Here is a 14,822-nt window from a genome sequence, read left to right as displayed (position 1 = left end):
CAGCTCCCACTGGAGCCACAAACCGCTTAGTACAACTTTTTTTGTAAAACATTAACGTGTGTAATTATTAGCAATGCCCTTAAATGTACAGTATGTGGTGAATGGTTATGTTCAGGTCTTTTCATTTTTGAATTTAGAATTTAAATTTATTTTTGACCTGAACATAACCAGAGCAGTGTGACCAGGAAGCAAACTTTACATTACTACTATGTTGCTTTGGACTACAAAGTCACGGTGATGCCACTTTGGTAAAACAAAATGCCCCAGGTTGTCTTAAATAAACACCATCATCTCTACTAGCCAGTGATAAGGCTGAACACTGTTTGTTTTATAATGATCAACAATACACTATCAAGCAGCCTTTGCCAGAACAATTATGGCGAGCTTCTAAATGAAAAAATAGAGCTTATACAATATGTATGTTAAAAAAAAAGACCGATGTTCATTAAATCCCACACAATGAGTTGTCTTTTATGAGACATTTATTTGAATTCCTTTGTGGACTTCACTTGTAGCTCAGCAGTCCGGAGGTGCTATGTAGCTGCATCTTTATGTAAGTTTCATAATTTTTTTTATGTGAGACTTTTTAACTATGTCTACAACTCTGTGTCATAACAATAACATTATGCATACAGTGCACAAGGACAGCACTACCATGTGAAAAAGGATCACAAGACAAACTAATTGTTAAAATAAGTAGTAAAATACAATGAACATATCAAGCAGTACAGATTCATCAGCACTTGTTTCTAAAGTGGTGTCTGTGGTAATAAACTATACGTTTAAAAAGCTTTAATGGCCTCCATGCAATAAGGAGAGCGCAGGAACCTCGGGAAGGAGTCTTTTGCCATCAAGTTGTAGATTCTCTGTTGAGCCTTGTTGAATGTGTCGGCACACGGAGAGTCAGTCACACTCAACAGAGCTTCCCGGGTCTCAGCGTCCAGGTTTACCTGAGAGGAAAACAGACTCTCAGGAGAAACTCTTTACTCTTTATCCTGACTGCACATATCACGTTCTCCTCGCCACCAACCTCCTGTGGAGCGTCAGGGTTAATAAACTGGCCGTAGATGCTACTGGACTTGGTCTTCTGCAGGTTTGAAGGAGACAGCCTGTAGTCCTCGCAGGCCAGCCAGAACTCAAGGTTCTCTTCACTGAACTCTGAAAGCAGGAACCCACGAAACGCCTGCAGACCGCCTGGGAGAGAGATGAAAAAGAGAGAAGAAGCATCTCCTCCATGTGACTTAGTCATGGAAATTGTACATGAGTGAGTAGCAATCTATTAGACATGGATTCATTTATATGTTTTTATATATTTATTTTAAAGTGGTGACTTTTGAGTAACAGCATCCAATGTGCACGCAAGTGACATTTAATATAAATAATGTTAAATGTTAAGCATTTGTGTAACAGTCACACAAGTAGAGAAGATAACGTCTGGTTTGCAAACATTAGCCAACAAAGTTACTGGTCATAAAATCCTCTGATTTTGTAAGAAAAAAACATTAATTTTGTCTTTTAAAAGTTACAGTGTCACTTTAATATTGGCAATAATAGTTATTTTTCATCCTGAATCATAGTTTTTGGTCACTTAAAATTAGTTTTTTATGTTTCTATTGAATACTTTTCCATTAAAATGCTAACCACAGTACTATTCAGTCCATGTAATTGCATTAAAATATCACACCTTGTAGAAGATAATATGACATTTCTGAGGATTAGTTTTGTATGAACAGAGACGTGTGCAACCATAAGTACTGCAAGATATGATGTGATAGCTTAAGCGGTATTGTGCGAGCTAACGTTCTTTTTTTGCATACTTATACATGGAGGGAATTATGAAAAGTTGATATAGACAAGCATTGGGCCATTGTCACAGCAGACATTTTGGCTTGTAATAGTAAAAAAAGCATTGGTTGTATTCATCACTCATCTGAAGCAGCTAAATGAGTTTAATGGAAACTTACACTTTAAACTTTTATCTGTAGTCTTTAATACAATTTACACTTTACTGTGGTCATGTCAAAATGTATTATGTGATGTTGTACATGTTGTTGATACAATGAACTGACTTTGGAAGTGGTATGAAAAGAAGCTTTCTTACATTTGTTGTTTAGCAGAGTTTCCAAGTCCTGAAGAGCTTTTCCACCCAGAACCCTGAGGAGTTAGACAGAAAACCTCACTGTGATAACTGGCAGATAAGTGGATTTACTACTTAAATAATATGAAATACTTTAATACAAAAAAAAAAAAGGGATTCAGTGTTACTTGTGCTTGTGGTGCGTCTCAGCCAGATGGCTTAACATCACCCGCATCTCTTTTGCCCTGAAACACACATACAACACTTTGCAATACAAACTCTGCAATCAGGAAATCTCTGATTTACGTAGAAAACATGACAAATCATTTGCGTACTTACTTCTCCAGGCATGAGGAGGGCAAGGAGGAGATCCCCTTACACATTGAGGTGTGTAGTTTGAGAAAACCTGCAAAGGTAAAATGTAAGGACCGAGCTTTACTTGATCAGAGCAGACAACACGGTTGAAGATTTCTGAGTATTTTAGTCAGTCTGTCAGTCAGCCTCCCAAACTACAGTGTGCTGCTCTTATATTGCCTACCTGTTTGCTGTCTGATCTGTCAATCTGCTCCCCTTAGACTCACAGGTGTGGAGATGGAAGCTGAATAGAGGTGAATGGAAGAGTGGGTGTACGTGCTTACAGGCCATGTAGACCTGTCAACAGGAGACAGAAAGCAAGTCAGCACATATAATAGGAAAATTATAGCAGGGGAACCTCCATTGTGTGTGAGTGTGTGGGCCGGCATCAATTATCTTAAAAGGCAGTGACCTTTTTAGAGTGTTTACCAGAAGAGAATAAGGTGATGAGGGAGGAGCAGGTGGGCTGGCAAAATCATTCATCTCTGCAGAGTCAAAGTAATGCAGGATGGAGAAGTGAGTGTTAAATGTTGATGGACAAGGCTGTGGGCAAAATGAGACAAAACACCCAACACAAGCATTAAAAACAGCATTTCTGCAACAATAGTTATACCTCTATATTTGTTCTGCTCCATTTCTGTGTACTTTTTTTCTTCTCTCGTTTAGTTTTGTTCTCAACTGCTGATGTGGCTCTCTGCAGTCGGTGCGTACGCAAACGCACGCTTTTAAATTCTGACATTAGAAAAAAAAGTAATTCATGCGTTTGATCTTTCCCATACTCGATAAATGCAACGTCTTCCTTTCTGGCATCAGGTCCTTCTCTCTCCTTCAACTATAGTTCAAAACACAGCAGCTAGGCTTCTCACAGCTTCTCACTTTAACAGACAACATCATATCACCCCTACCCTGGCTTCTCTCCATTGGCTCCCTATTTGATTACAAATGGATAATAAGGTTTTATTAATATCACAGTAAATGTTTAAGTTTATAATAAAATATAGAGACTTTATTTTTGGACCTTATACTACTTATGACCTCAGTATTACTAAAACCCTGGCTGGCTACAGCCATGGTTGTGGATGATGTCAGGGGGCAAATAAGAGCCACCATCATTTATCCGTATTAATCAATAATAAACAGCCTATAAGTGGCTGATAGCCTACAAGTCACGAGCTGTCGCCAACTACAGACTGTATACCGTTTACAGCTATGGTTTCCAGTGTCCCAGCCTGTTCACACCCAGTAGCCTACAGTCTCCACACACAGAAACACACACATGCACGAGGAACAGATCTGACTCTTGGCCGTCAGCAGGCTTCGCCAGCGGGAAGGAGGCTGTTTTTCTCTCGCTTCCTGCTTCTTCAACAAGAGTCTGAGCGAAATCTACAAGACGGAGCGATCTATCGTGGTGAACACAGATACCCGCTGGACCTGCCGAATCCAGATGGAGTTGTTCTTTTGCTGTCAAATCCAGTTTTAGGACGGACCCGCTGGTTCGTCTGAATCCCGATCCTCTGCATCTTACCATGGGCCGCGGCTCGGTTTGGAGATAAACAGACAGTGAGTGAGTGAGAGAGTCACAAAATGGTCTCGTATGTTTTGTAGTTAGACCATAACGTATATTAATATGAGGATCAAGTTAAACGCGGTCATGAATGTGCATGGAAGCTACATTTATGAATAGAATGGTTTAATTGGTACTAATAATTAACTAATTAACTAATTATTTTACCATTTTCCCCAGTATTTTTGACCAATCAAGACACTTTTCCCACCACGAAAAAGCCCACAGATGCATTACCTAACCAGACCTGTAAATGAAAAAACTGACCTAAAGGAAGTCAATGGAATGAAATTTAATTGGCTGTGGTGTCTTACTGTCCCAGATGTCCTATGTTGTAGGACAACATAGCATAACCCAGCCAAATATCATGTAATCTCTGACGTAGTCAAAATCAGTGGTTTCCTAACCTTCTTGTTTTAATTCAATTCAATTTTATTTATAGTATCAATTCATAACAAGAGTTATCTCAAGACACTATACAGATAGACCACACTCCAGAATTTACAAGAACCCAACAGTTCTAGTAGTCTCCTCCAGAGCAAGCAACAGTGCCCCCTTAAAGCAAATGCATACTCGTTGTGGTAGTAGTGATTTTTATTTTAGGATAATTTCCCAAAAATATTAAATAAGCATTAGCCTACAGACTAAAATCATTTTTCAGAGGAAAATTAACTTGACATTAGATTCTCGGCCTGTGATTATCCTCATCTCTTTTTTTGGCTTTTGGCGTTAGCCAACTGCAGCATCACCAAAATCTCCAACTGAACTATTGGTGGCCACGTTGCATTGTGGGTAATGTAGGTGCCAGGTTTTGACATGGTAGAAGAATGTGTGGAATAAACAAAGACTATCTTTGCTTCAGCTGTGTACATTTTAATACATTTTAATACAACTGTTCATCGTGAGTCCGACAGTGTTAAAGGATTAATGTTAAATCAGTGGAGTTCTCTTTTAATGACCCCTCAAAATCATCTTGTGACTTGTTGTTGGGTCACCGACTCCCAGGTTGGAAACCACTGGTTTAACAATGAAAATGTACATCACAAGTTTGGATTAGATTATTTTTTACTAAGTGTTCTGTGACAGGCTGTGGAGATTTAATTGATGCCACCTGTATCCCATCAGCTGACTCTGACTGGCACCAGTCATGGGAGCCAAATGGACCTGGTTCCCTTGGGCGCACTGCCAGGACAGAAAATCCCCTGGTCCGGACCAGGAGAGGGAGAAGCACTGGGCTGAGCTCTTCGATCAGCTGGACCTCAACAAAGATGGACGCATTGACATCCTCGAACTGCGGACAGGGCTGGCAGGCAGAGGGCTCATTAGAGGCTCCCTGGAGAGGGTAAGGCAGTAGGATACCTGTATACACACATTGTACCCCGCAGTGTTATTTATGTGTGGATACTAGACCTGTATCTATTATAGTAATAGTAATAGTAATGTGTCCTTTACAAGGGGAAATTACAATTTACACTCTGTTGTTATTACACACATTACACACAGGCGGGAATTAGAGACACATGCTCAGTACCTACACATGCACTAATGGAGAGATGTCAGAGTGAGGGGGCTACCCTTGGAAAGGTGCCCCGAGCAGTTGGGGGTTTGGTGCCTTGCTCAAGAGCACCTCCGGTTCCCAGCCCAACTCCCTACGGACCGAGCTACTGCCACTCCGTGTCACACTATGTCACATTAAACACATACTGTGGTCTATATCAAAGCATTTAAATAACTTCCCAGCATTACGCAATCTGGGTCACTTGGGAAATTATTGTTTGAAAATATTAAATATTGGAAAGAAAAATCCATATACAGTATACAGTATACAGTATACCAACATTACTGATAGTAACATCTCTTCTAAGCAAGGAGATATGTACTTTCTGGTGACCATCTTTGTTTGGATTAGGGAAAAGAGAAGCATGCGTGTGGAGAAGTGTTTACAGGATATCAATGTACAAATGTAAATATATAATAATAGTAAAATTAGAGGACCCAATGATCTCTCCTCACCTGTGAAATCGTTCCAGTTTTTCATTATGTGGAATGTGTTTGTTTTCCTTATTTGTGCAACAGCAGAAGCCAAGAGCATCAACAGCATCATTTTATTGTGATTACTCACAGGCTGTATCTCTTCAGTCAGTCTGTCTTTGACTGCTTGTTTTTGCAAACAGTGTATAGGTCGCCAAGAAGACCCACTGTCACATTCTCCTGTGCTTTTTCTCCCACTCTCTCTCTTCTCCTTGTGTGTTTGTTTGTATGTAAAATATTACTCATTTTGTTGGGACATAATCTATAATACAAAGCCACAATGTGGGGATTGGCCTTCCTTTTGGGGACAAAATGGCCACGAAAGGGGGGGGGGGGGGGGGGGGGGTGTGTGTCTGTGTGTGTGTGTGTCTGTGTCTGTGTCTGTGTCCGTGTGTGTGTGTGTGTGTGTGTGTGTGTGTGTGTGTGTGTGTGTGTAAAGGGCAGTATGCTTTCTATTTTAGTACAAGGAGCAGAAAGAGGAGAAGCATAACCTTTCTCTTGGTCCTACACTCTCTTTTCACACATGGGTTATTGACCTTTTCTTATAGGTTGTTTTCAACATTATATAGGGAGCAATTTGCATATCTCTTTCTTTTTTTAATCCACATCTGTTTTGTGTAGTAGGAAAAAACATTTCTGCTACACAAAGTTATCAGTTAAATTATTTTCATAAGTTTCTCCAATCTTTGCTTTCAAAGTTATGCTTTTCTATAAAAAGAATAAAGAATTGTTGGAACTCCAACAGTTATTTAAATAGAACAGAGGGACATTTTTAACTTTTTGGCTGAATGTACTGCTATCAGTAGACTAATGCAACCGGTGATATGGGATCACAAATAGATATGGCTTTGCTTTAAGGTGTCATAAACCAAGAAGGTTAGGAATCCACTAAGTTCTGATCATATAAATAATTATAATGTGTCCTTTATTAGTCCCACAAGGGGAAATCACAATTTACATGCACTAATGGAGAGATGTCAGAGTGAGAGCCCCGAGCAGTTGGGGGTTTGGTGCCTTGCTCAAGAGCACCTTGGCAGTGCCCAGGAGGTGAACTGGCACCTCTCAAGCTACCAGTCCACCACCATACTTTGGTCCTCATGAGAACTTAAACCAGCGACCCTCCGGTTCCCACCCCAACTCTCTACGGACTGAGCTACTGCCTCATATTTTTAATATGTATTGAAACACCGTTAATTGGTTACACTTTATTTAATGAACTTTAAAAACATTTCCATTTAGAACTGCAATTGCAGAGCTCCTCGCTGAGAGATATTAGTGTGTCTTTTGTAACATTTGAATGTCTTGTACAGTCCATCAGACAAATGAATTAAATAGCAGCATGCTGTCAAGTATTCTGCACTTTACAGTATCATTCCTCACCTACAGAACTTGATGTAGCATAATTTGTCCAGTAGATAGAAAGGTAGGGGAGTATTTTAAGACTACAAACCTGGAGTGTAATCTTGATCTTGTGGTATTTTGCAGCGTTGTGGGTCACCTCTGTTGTATTTGCGCTGATAGGCTAGACAAACGGACGCTGTTGGACAGATTTAATCATAGAATGCCTTTACAAAAATCCCAAAACACAATAATGATTATCCTCATGTAGATGGGCTAAAACATATTTTATACATTTTTTATTTTGGTAAGAAGTAAAGCAGCTCTCTGACCAGGACAATGCATGCCTAGTAGAGTTTAACACTTGGGTTGTCTTCCAAACAAAATTGAAAGTCAACACTTTTGTTGTTGCTTTTTCTCACTGTTATTAACTTTTTCTCACGTATTTGTCCTTTTTTTTTTCAACACTTTTGATTCTTTTCTTTTTTTTAACGTTTGTCACTTTTTTTGACGTTTTGAACACTACGTAACACTAACTTATTAACTTTAGTTTTACAGTTATCTTTGGAATTTATGGTCAATAAACCTCATTTATAGGAAATTATACCTAATATTTGAGATAGAAAAGAAGAAATTAAGAATTATTTAGACCAAAATTAAAGAAATGCATGTTGATGGATAATCACAGACTGGAATACGTCAACTTTTACTCAATACTATTTCAAAACCACTTCAATTTGTTTTTTAAATGCTATAAAATTGAATATGACGCCCCAAAATTAATGAAAGTAGAGATTTGTACTTGCCAATGAGCGTTGTGTGGAATTATTTTGGGTGATTAAAAAGAACATTGATACAGTAAAACGGGTCAATTTGACCCGAGGACAACATGAGGGTTAAAAGCATTTTTTTGCACTTGTGTTTATAACATACCTTTTGGCTGTTTCAGTCTTTGACCAAATATCTGCCAAATGGCTAGACAGTTGTTTTTCATTGACCTGGCTGTCTGTGTTTTCAGATGGTGGTGGCCGGAGACACCAACAAAGATGGGGTACTAGACTTTGAAGAGTTCACACAGTATCTCCGCAGCCATGAAAAAGAGCTCAAACTCATGTTTCGTAGTCTTGACAGGAACAATGACGGTCAGTATCAACCAACAGTACACAGTTGAAATAATAATTGCTGGCACTATTACTTCGAAATGTTCATATTGAGTTCATTTTTAAAATCTTTTCCATGCTCGGATTTCTTTTTCTCTCTTACTATTCGTGACTGGTGGATATTTGCAGGTCAGATAGATGCAGCAGAGATCCAGCACTCTCTACACAACATTGGTGTGGACATTAGCCTCGACGATGCAACCAAGATTTTGCAAAGGTCTGCTAACAGTTGTTGATATCTGATATTGCATCCCATTAGGATCCAAGGTAAGAACATCCACCACCCTGGCTTGGATATTAACAACTCCCATCGCTTAAAATTCATTCGCATTACCCTTGTATATTTACATTTGAAACATTGAAGCTGATACTTTCTTACCTGCTATATGCTTCAATGACAATAAGGGGGTCTCACCTTCCTGGTTTCTAATATATTGGACTGCTTTCAGCTTAACTGGCTTGCATAACAGTTTATACAAACAGTCAACAGGGTTTAAAAGGCAGTTTTAACATACATCTGAGCTTTTCAATTGGATATGATACATTATCAATGATAATAAAAAAACAATGGATTTTTTTTCCCACCTGATATTCCTTCTTATGCACATTGAAATAATCGCACAATTACGGAGTCTGCTAAACAACATGCTCATTCTTCTCTAATGCTGTTGCATCCCAATTTGAAGTGCAAAGTGAAGATCAATAGCTTGACAAGCCAGACCCACATCAAGATGTTAAGTCTGGGAACTCACCATTGGCAGGGCTCAGTCCAAGGGGCGGGATAAACAGTTGTCTTTCAAATTCCCTCTGCAGGCAATAGGATAGAGCTACAACCAACAAGTGCCACTCTAGTTGATTTGTTAAAGGTCCCATGGCATGACAATATCACTTTATGATGACTTTATAATTTTTAACATTAATATGAGTTCCCCCAGCATGCCTATGGTCCCCCAGTGGCTAGAAATGGTGATAAGTGTAAACCGAGCCCTGTGTATCCTGCTCCGCCTTTGAGAAAATGAAAACTCAGATGGGCCGATCTGGAATCTTGCACCTTATAACCTTATACGTTTATATTATATTAGTTCATAAGGTTACCTCCCCTTTCTTTGCTTTACCTGCCTTGAGAATTTGGCACACCCATGAGCGAGAGACATCGTGGCTTTCAGCTGAGCAAAGTGGCAGTTAGTCAAGGCCATACTCCAGCCTCCACCTTGCCCCCCTCCTCAAATGCCAAAGACTTAGAAATGGCTAATACTAAAATAAAGCTCATTGTGGGACTGGCTCTAGTGGCTGTAATTCTGCACCAAGGCTGAATTTTGGGACTTCAGACATGGTATTAGGGGACCACTAAGGTCTATTTAAAAGCATCCAAAGAGCACCATGGCATGGTACCTTTAAGCCTTTGCCGTATCCGGTCGGCAACACACAGAAACACATCTTCCTTTTTTAAGAATGATTTGTGAGCTTTACTCAGAGTCTTCCAGAGGTGCGGCCAAAGCTGATTCCATAGGCCGCTGTCTGCTAGCAGCAGCCATCTAATTTGTTTTCAAGTTATAGGGAATTTGCGCGAAACTGTCGCAAATCTTCCAGCCTTACGTTAAGCCCGCCCACCAACTCCATATATGATGTGATTGGCCATACCAGCTCGGAGGCCAGCGAGGGTTGCTAGACCGACCCTAGCTGCAAATGACTGCCGCTAGGTGCGTCTAGATTTCTAGGCTAGAAGATCAAGGTACTGCACCTAGGATTTTATGGTGCCTGATGGTTGAACTGCATTTTAAAGCAGAATATTTGTCATTTTACTTTTAAATGTTTCCACATTTCCATAGTTTTTTTTGTACATTTTGGTTTCCCCTGATAGGTTAGAGTGTGGTAAACCAAGAAGCGTTTTCTCATACGTGTTATTCTGCTGAGGCAGTAAAGGATTCCTAATTGATCCACTCCTCTGTAACTTAGTGGGTACCTTATTGATTATACTGTCTATAGATTCCATTACTTGTTTATGTGTTTGTCTCAGAATGGACAAAGACGGTACCATGACCATTGACTGGAATGAGTGGCGAGACTATTTTCTGTTCAACCCACTCAGTAACATGGAGGACATAGCGCGCTACTGGAAACATTCAATGGTGAGGTCACATACACATAAGGACAACAAGAACAGCATTGTGTATTTCTAAATGAGGACATGGTTGGGTTAAAGTATCATTGCTCAACGCATCTGTGGAGCAATGCTTGCCAAACACATTATTTGCCGTACTTCCTGTCATCTATAGTAAACAATGAAACACTAAATCAAACAATAGCTAATAGCATAGATTACATACTGTTTAACCTAAAAAAAAAAAGGATTTTAAGAGAAAGTTGGCTTTGCAAGTTTGATTTGTGACTGACAGACACACATATTGCCTTTTTTGTTCCAACTCTTTTTTTCTTGTTTTTGCCTCTTTATTGCCGTAATATCTAATCCTCATTCCATTCACTATCGTTTCAGTAGATGTTGGATATAGGGGAGCAGTTGACAATCCCGGATGAATTTTCTGAGGAGGAGAAGAAGTCTGGCTATGTGTGGCGGCAGCTGTTGGCTGGAGCCTTGGCTGGATCTGTATCTCGAACTGGAACTGCTCCCTTGGACCGCCTCAAAGTCTTCCGACAGGTCAGTCAAGAAAGTTATGATCTCTTAGATCAGTTTGAAACACATGACTATTCATGCATATGTGTGAACGTTTTCTGTTTTATCTTTGATTTGTGGCAGAGATCTTTGAGGTGAACCTTCAGTCAGCCTCTACTTCTTTACACAAAGTAAACCTCTCTGACTCGGTTCTTCTAGGTTCATGGTGCCAGTGATTTTAAAGGGAATGTGCTGAGCGGTTTTCAGTACATGCTAAAAGAAGGAGGACTTTGGTCGCTGTGGAGGGGCAATGGAATCAATGTTCTTAAGATTGCCCCAGAAATTGCTATTAAGTTCACAGCTTATGAACAGGTGGATAGACCTCTTATTTATCTTTTTATGCACCTCTGAACATCCATTTATTTTTAATCTCCATCTTGATTATTCTCAGACTGTCATTTTGCGTAGTCAAATGTTTAAAAGAATAGTTCAACATTTAACAACTCTATTGAAATTATGCAAAGTTAAGCTAACTGGCTGCTGGCTTTAACTTCATATTTATCGTACAGAAGAGAGAGCTATTAATGTTTTCATACAACTCTTGCCAAGCGAATTAAGCATATTTCCCAAAATGTCAAACTATGTCTTAAAGCAACACTCATTTTATCATTTGTCTGTGATTAGAACTCTCTCAAATTATGTGCAGTACTTTAGTCTTTTCTTTTCTCTATAACTCATAGATCAAGAATGTGATGCGAAACAGAAATGAAACAAGAAATCTGAGGGTTCATGAGAGGTTTGTTGCCGGGTCCTTGGCTGGAGCTACAGCTCAGACAGCCATCTACCCAATGGAGGTAATATCAGGGTAATACACACATAAAACATTCATATAGCGTGAAGAGAATGCATAATGAGTGATCTGTTTCTCCTTCTTGTTTCCTCTTTATCTCTGCTCTTTTTCTCCACAGGTGTTGAAGACTCGTCTCACACTAAGAAAAACAGGTCAATACTCAGGAATAGCAGACTGTGCCAAACAGATCCTACAGAGAGAAGGTTTCACAGCCTTCTACAAGGGCTATGTACCCAACCTGCTAAGTATTGTCCCGTACGCCGGCATTGACTTGGCTGTCTACGAGGTCAGAGACATAAAAGCTCACAGCTGTCACAGGGGATCTCCTTAGTGTTAACCTTCTTCTCACTCCCTCCATTCCATAGACCCTGAAGTTTTCCTGGCTTAACAGAAACCGAGGTTTAACTGACCCAGGGGTCATGGTGCTGGTTGGCTGCGGTGCCATTTCCAGCACCTGTGGACAGCTGGCAAGTTACCCGCTAGCACTGATCCGCACTCGAATGCAGGCACAAGGTCAGGATAACTGTCGTCATACTAATATAGATACAGATTGGTGGCAAATTACAAGAAAAAAATATCGTAAAGTGTCTCTTAGTTAAGTGGCGGGCCATCAGTGCTCCTTGTCATAGAATCTCGAAAGTCCCTTGAAGGCTAATGAAGGAATAATGGTAATGGAGAGCACCGTAAACTTTACAGAAGCCAGCTCCCACACACTGTCAACACTTTCAAATGTATTGCAAGGCTTAATTTCTCTACAGCAACCTTCACCTGGCATTTGTTTAACTTTTACTCACTTATTGTCCTGGGCACCTGTCTGTATACAGTTGTGTTTAGATCATGTTTGTTGTGTAGGTAGAAAGCACAATTGAACACATCAGCAACATCTTCCATAGGTGTGCAGTTGGATTCAGATCTGATAACTGCAAAGGCCATATCTAATGATTTTTACACTTACAGAACCATTCAATGACCCTTGACAATGATGCCAATTTATTCATGTATTTTCTTTAATTTGTCACCCACCTATATGTACACAGGAGCATGCTTATTTTGCAAACCCTCATAGTGTGAAACTATGAATAAAGAACCCTACCAATTATTTAGCCAAATTAATAAAGATTTTGAATACAGTGACTTACTGCTGATTATTTCCGAAGCCTACTATTTTGAGCTGTTGGTTTATATTTATTTCAGCGTTGTATGAAAATCTCCTCGCTTGCTGATAAGTAATGTATTTTACAAATGTCAGAATATCAAACACAGAATATACTCAATATGTAAACAGAAATTGTGAAAAGGATAAAAAAAATCAAGGTCTACTTGCTAGCTTTTTACCAAAGCTCTCAACCACATCTAATGGTTTCCTTCATTGAATAGAGAGTAGAACCAAAAAAGACAGAAGTCTTGAATGTTGGGGCATCACTGGGCGCACAAACAAGTTTTCAAGACAGTTCCTGCTACAGCATTAACTGCATTACAATTTAACACAAATGTGAATTTGAAGCATGCTCTAAGTTTCTCTCACAGTGAATGTAAACCAATTGCTGCCTGGCAAGTATGAAATCAGTCTAATTCCTTATTTATATATAAATATATACTGTATGTATATATACTGTATGTATGTATATATATATATATATATATTTACAGTGTATATATATACATAAATACAGTATACAGTGTATATATACAGTATATACAAACAATAAATTATCTCATGACCCTTTACAGATTGAGTAGGTCTAGACCACACCAACAATTCCCCCCCGGAGCAGGCATTTGGTGCAACAGGAACCTTACACAAACTTACAATTAGAGAGAATCAAGGGCAGGATAACATGATTTTCTGTACATAAGCACCGGTTTTGCAGTGTCACATGTAGTGCGAGACTAGAAATTGATGGTGGAGTTAATCTTTGTTTCTCCCCTCAGTTTCAGTGAAGGGAACACCTAAACCCTCCATGTTGGCCTTGCTTCACAACATCGTGACCCAGGATGGTGTGGCCGGACTTTATCGAGGAATTTCCCCCAACCTGCTGAAAGTCGTTCCTGCTGTCAGCATGTCATACGTTGTCTATGAATACACAAGGATAGTCCTGGGAGTGGACATTGAGGGTAGGCGGGGTGGGAAAGGGAAGGGGTAGGCAAAAGGTTAGATTTGGGGGTGGCTTTCAACTATAAGCATGTACAGATCTGTTAGCAATGCATGAAGAAATGGTCTGTGACTGTGGATGAATAAATGGTGCTGTGATTACAAATCCTGAGATTTCAGAGTGAGGATGATCGGATGGCACATAAACCATGTAAGAAAAAGAGAAAAACAACAGATCATCATCGTTCTATATACGCTGTTGTGAAAGCCTTCAAATTCCGAGGACCTCACCTGATCTCGCAGCTGCTGAAAGGAGTTTCATGTGTGATATATTGCCATGCAGTGCATGCCAGCAACTGTGTGATAGCTAATCCACTTGCCTCCTGCTATTGCATTGCCTTGGACAGATGAAGACTTGCATGAACTTCCCTGAGAACAAACTGGTAAAACCAAACCAGAAAGCCATGTTACATTCCTATAGCATTATTTTTTCTCCTAGGTGGTATATAAAGGAAGATACAGGATCATAGGAGGACTGGTCTAACTTCCTGTTCGATAAGCGACAAGAACCGAAAGTCGCTGCACACCGGTGGAGTTACAGAAGCCGGACTTTGATTGACATGTCTTGAACAAATGTTACAAATACTAAAAGACAGTAAAACAACAACAACAAATAATGAACTTAACTCTCAAATGATAGCCGGAACAGAGGATGGTGTGTTAAAAAAAAAGAACAAAAAAGGAA

The 14,822-nt window shown here is 39.7% G+C and overlaps 2 protein-coding genes across 4 annotated transcripts; one reads left to right on the top strand and one right to left on the bottom strand.

The window, feature by feature from the left end:
• Nucleotides 1-301: 301 nt before the first annotated feature.
• si:ch211-196h16.12 (regulator of G-protein signaling 5) lies at nt 302-3,045 on the bottom strand. The gene is made up of 6 exons (XM_034896741.1): nt 2,616-3,045; nt 2,417-2,483; nt 2,266-2,322; nt 2,102-2,154; nt 1,031-1,194; nt 302-950 (listed from the first exon to the last, which is right to left on the bottom strand). The coding sequence occupies exons 2-6, from the start codon at nt 2,458-2,460 to the stop codon at nt 783-785; spliced, it is 486 nt and encodes a 161-aa protein (XP_034752632.1). The 5' UTR covers nt 2,461-2,483; nt 2,616-3,045; the 3' UTR covers nt 302-782.
• A 421-nt stretch (nt 3,046-3,466) lies between these two features.
• Nucleotides 3,467-14,797, top strand: LOC117959066 (calcium-binding mitochondrial carrier protein SCaMC-3-like). 3 transcript variants are annotated; one of them, XM_034895949.1, is made up of 12 exons: nt 3,468-3,991; nt 5,121-5,337; nt 8,383-8,506; nt 8,654-8,741; nt 10,542-10,653; nt 11,022-11,180; nt 11,355-11,507; nt 11,876-11,989; nt 12,104-12,271; nt 12,351-12,498; nt 13,918-14,100; nt 14,577-14,797. In XM_034895949.1, the coding sequence occupies exons 2-12, from the start codon at nt 5,143-5,145 to the stop codon at nt 14,585-14,587; spliced, it is 1,455 nt and encodes a 484-aa protein (XP_034751840.1). In that variant the 5' UTR covers nt 3,468-3,991; nt 5,121-5,142; the 3' UTR covers nt 14,588-14,797. The 3 variants fall into 3 exon arrangements, with proteins under 3 accessions (XP_034751831.1, XP_034751822.1, XP_034751840.1); XM_034895940.1 differs by having other exon boundaries at nt 3,467-3,987; nt 13,918-14,796; XM_034895931.1 differs by having other exon boundaries at nt 3,467-3,991; nt 13,918-14,796.
• Nucleotides 14,798-14,822: the final 25 nt, after the last annotated feature.

The sequence above is a fragment of the Etheostoma cragini genome, chromosome 2, assembly GCF_013103735.1.
Source record: "Etheostoma cragini isolate CJK2018 chromosome 2, CSU_Ecrag_1.0, whole genome shotgun sequence".
NCBI lineage: Eukaryota > Metazoa > Chordata > Actinopteri > Perciformes > Percidae > Etheostoma > Etheostoma cragini.
This window is presented reverse-complemented; position numbering and strand designations above follow the sequence as displayed.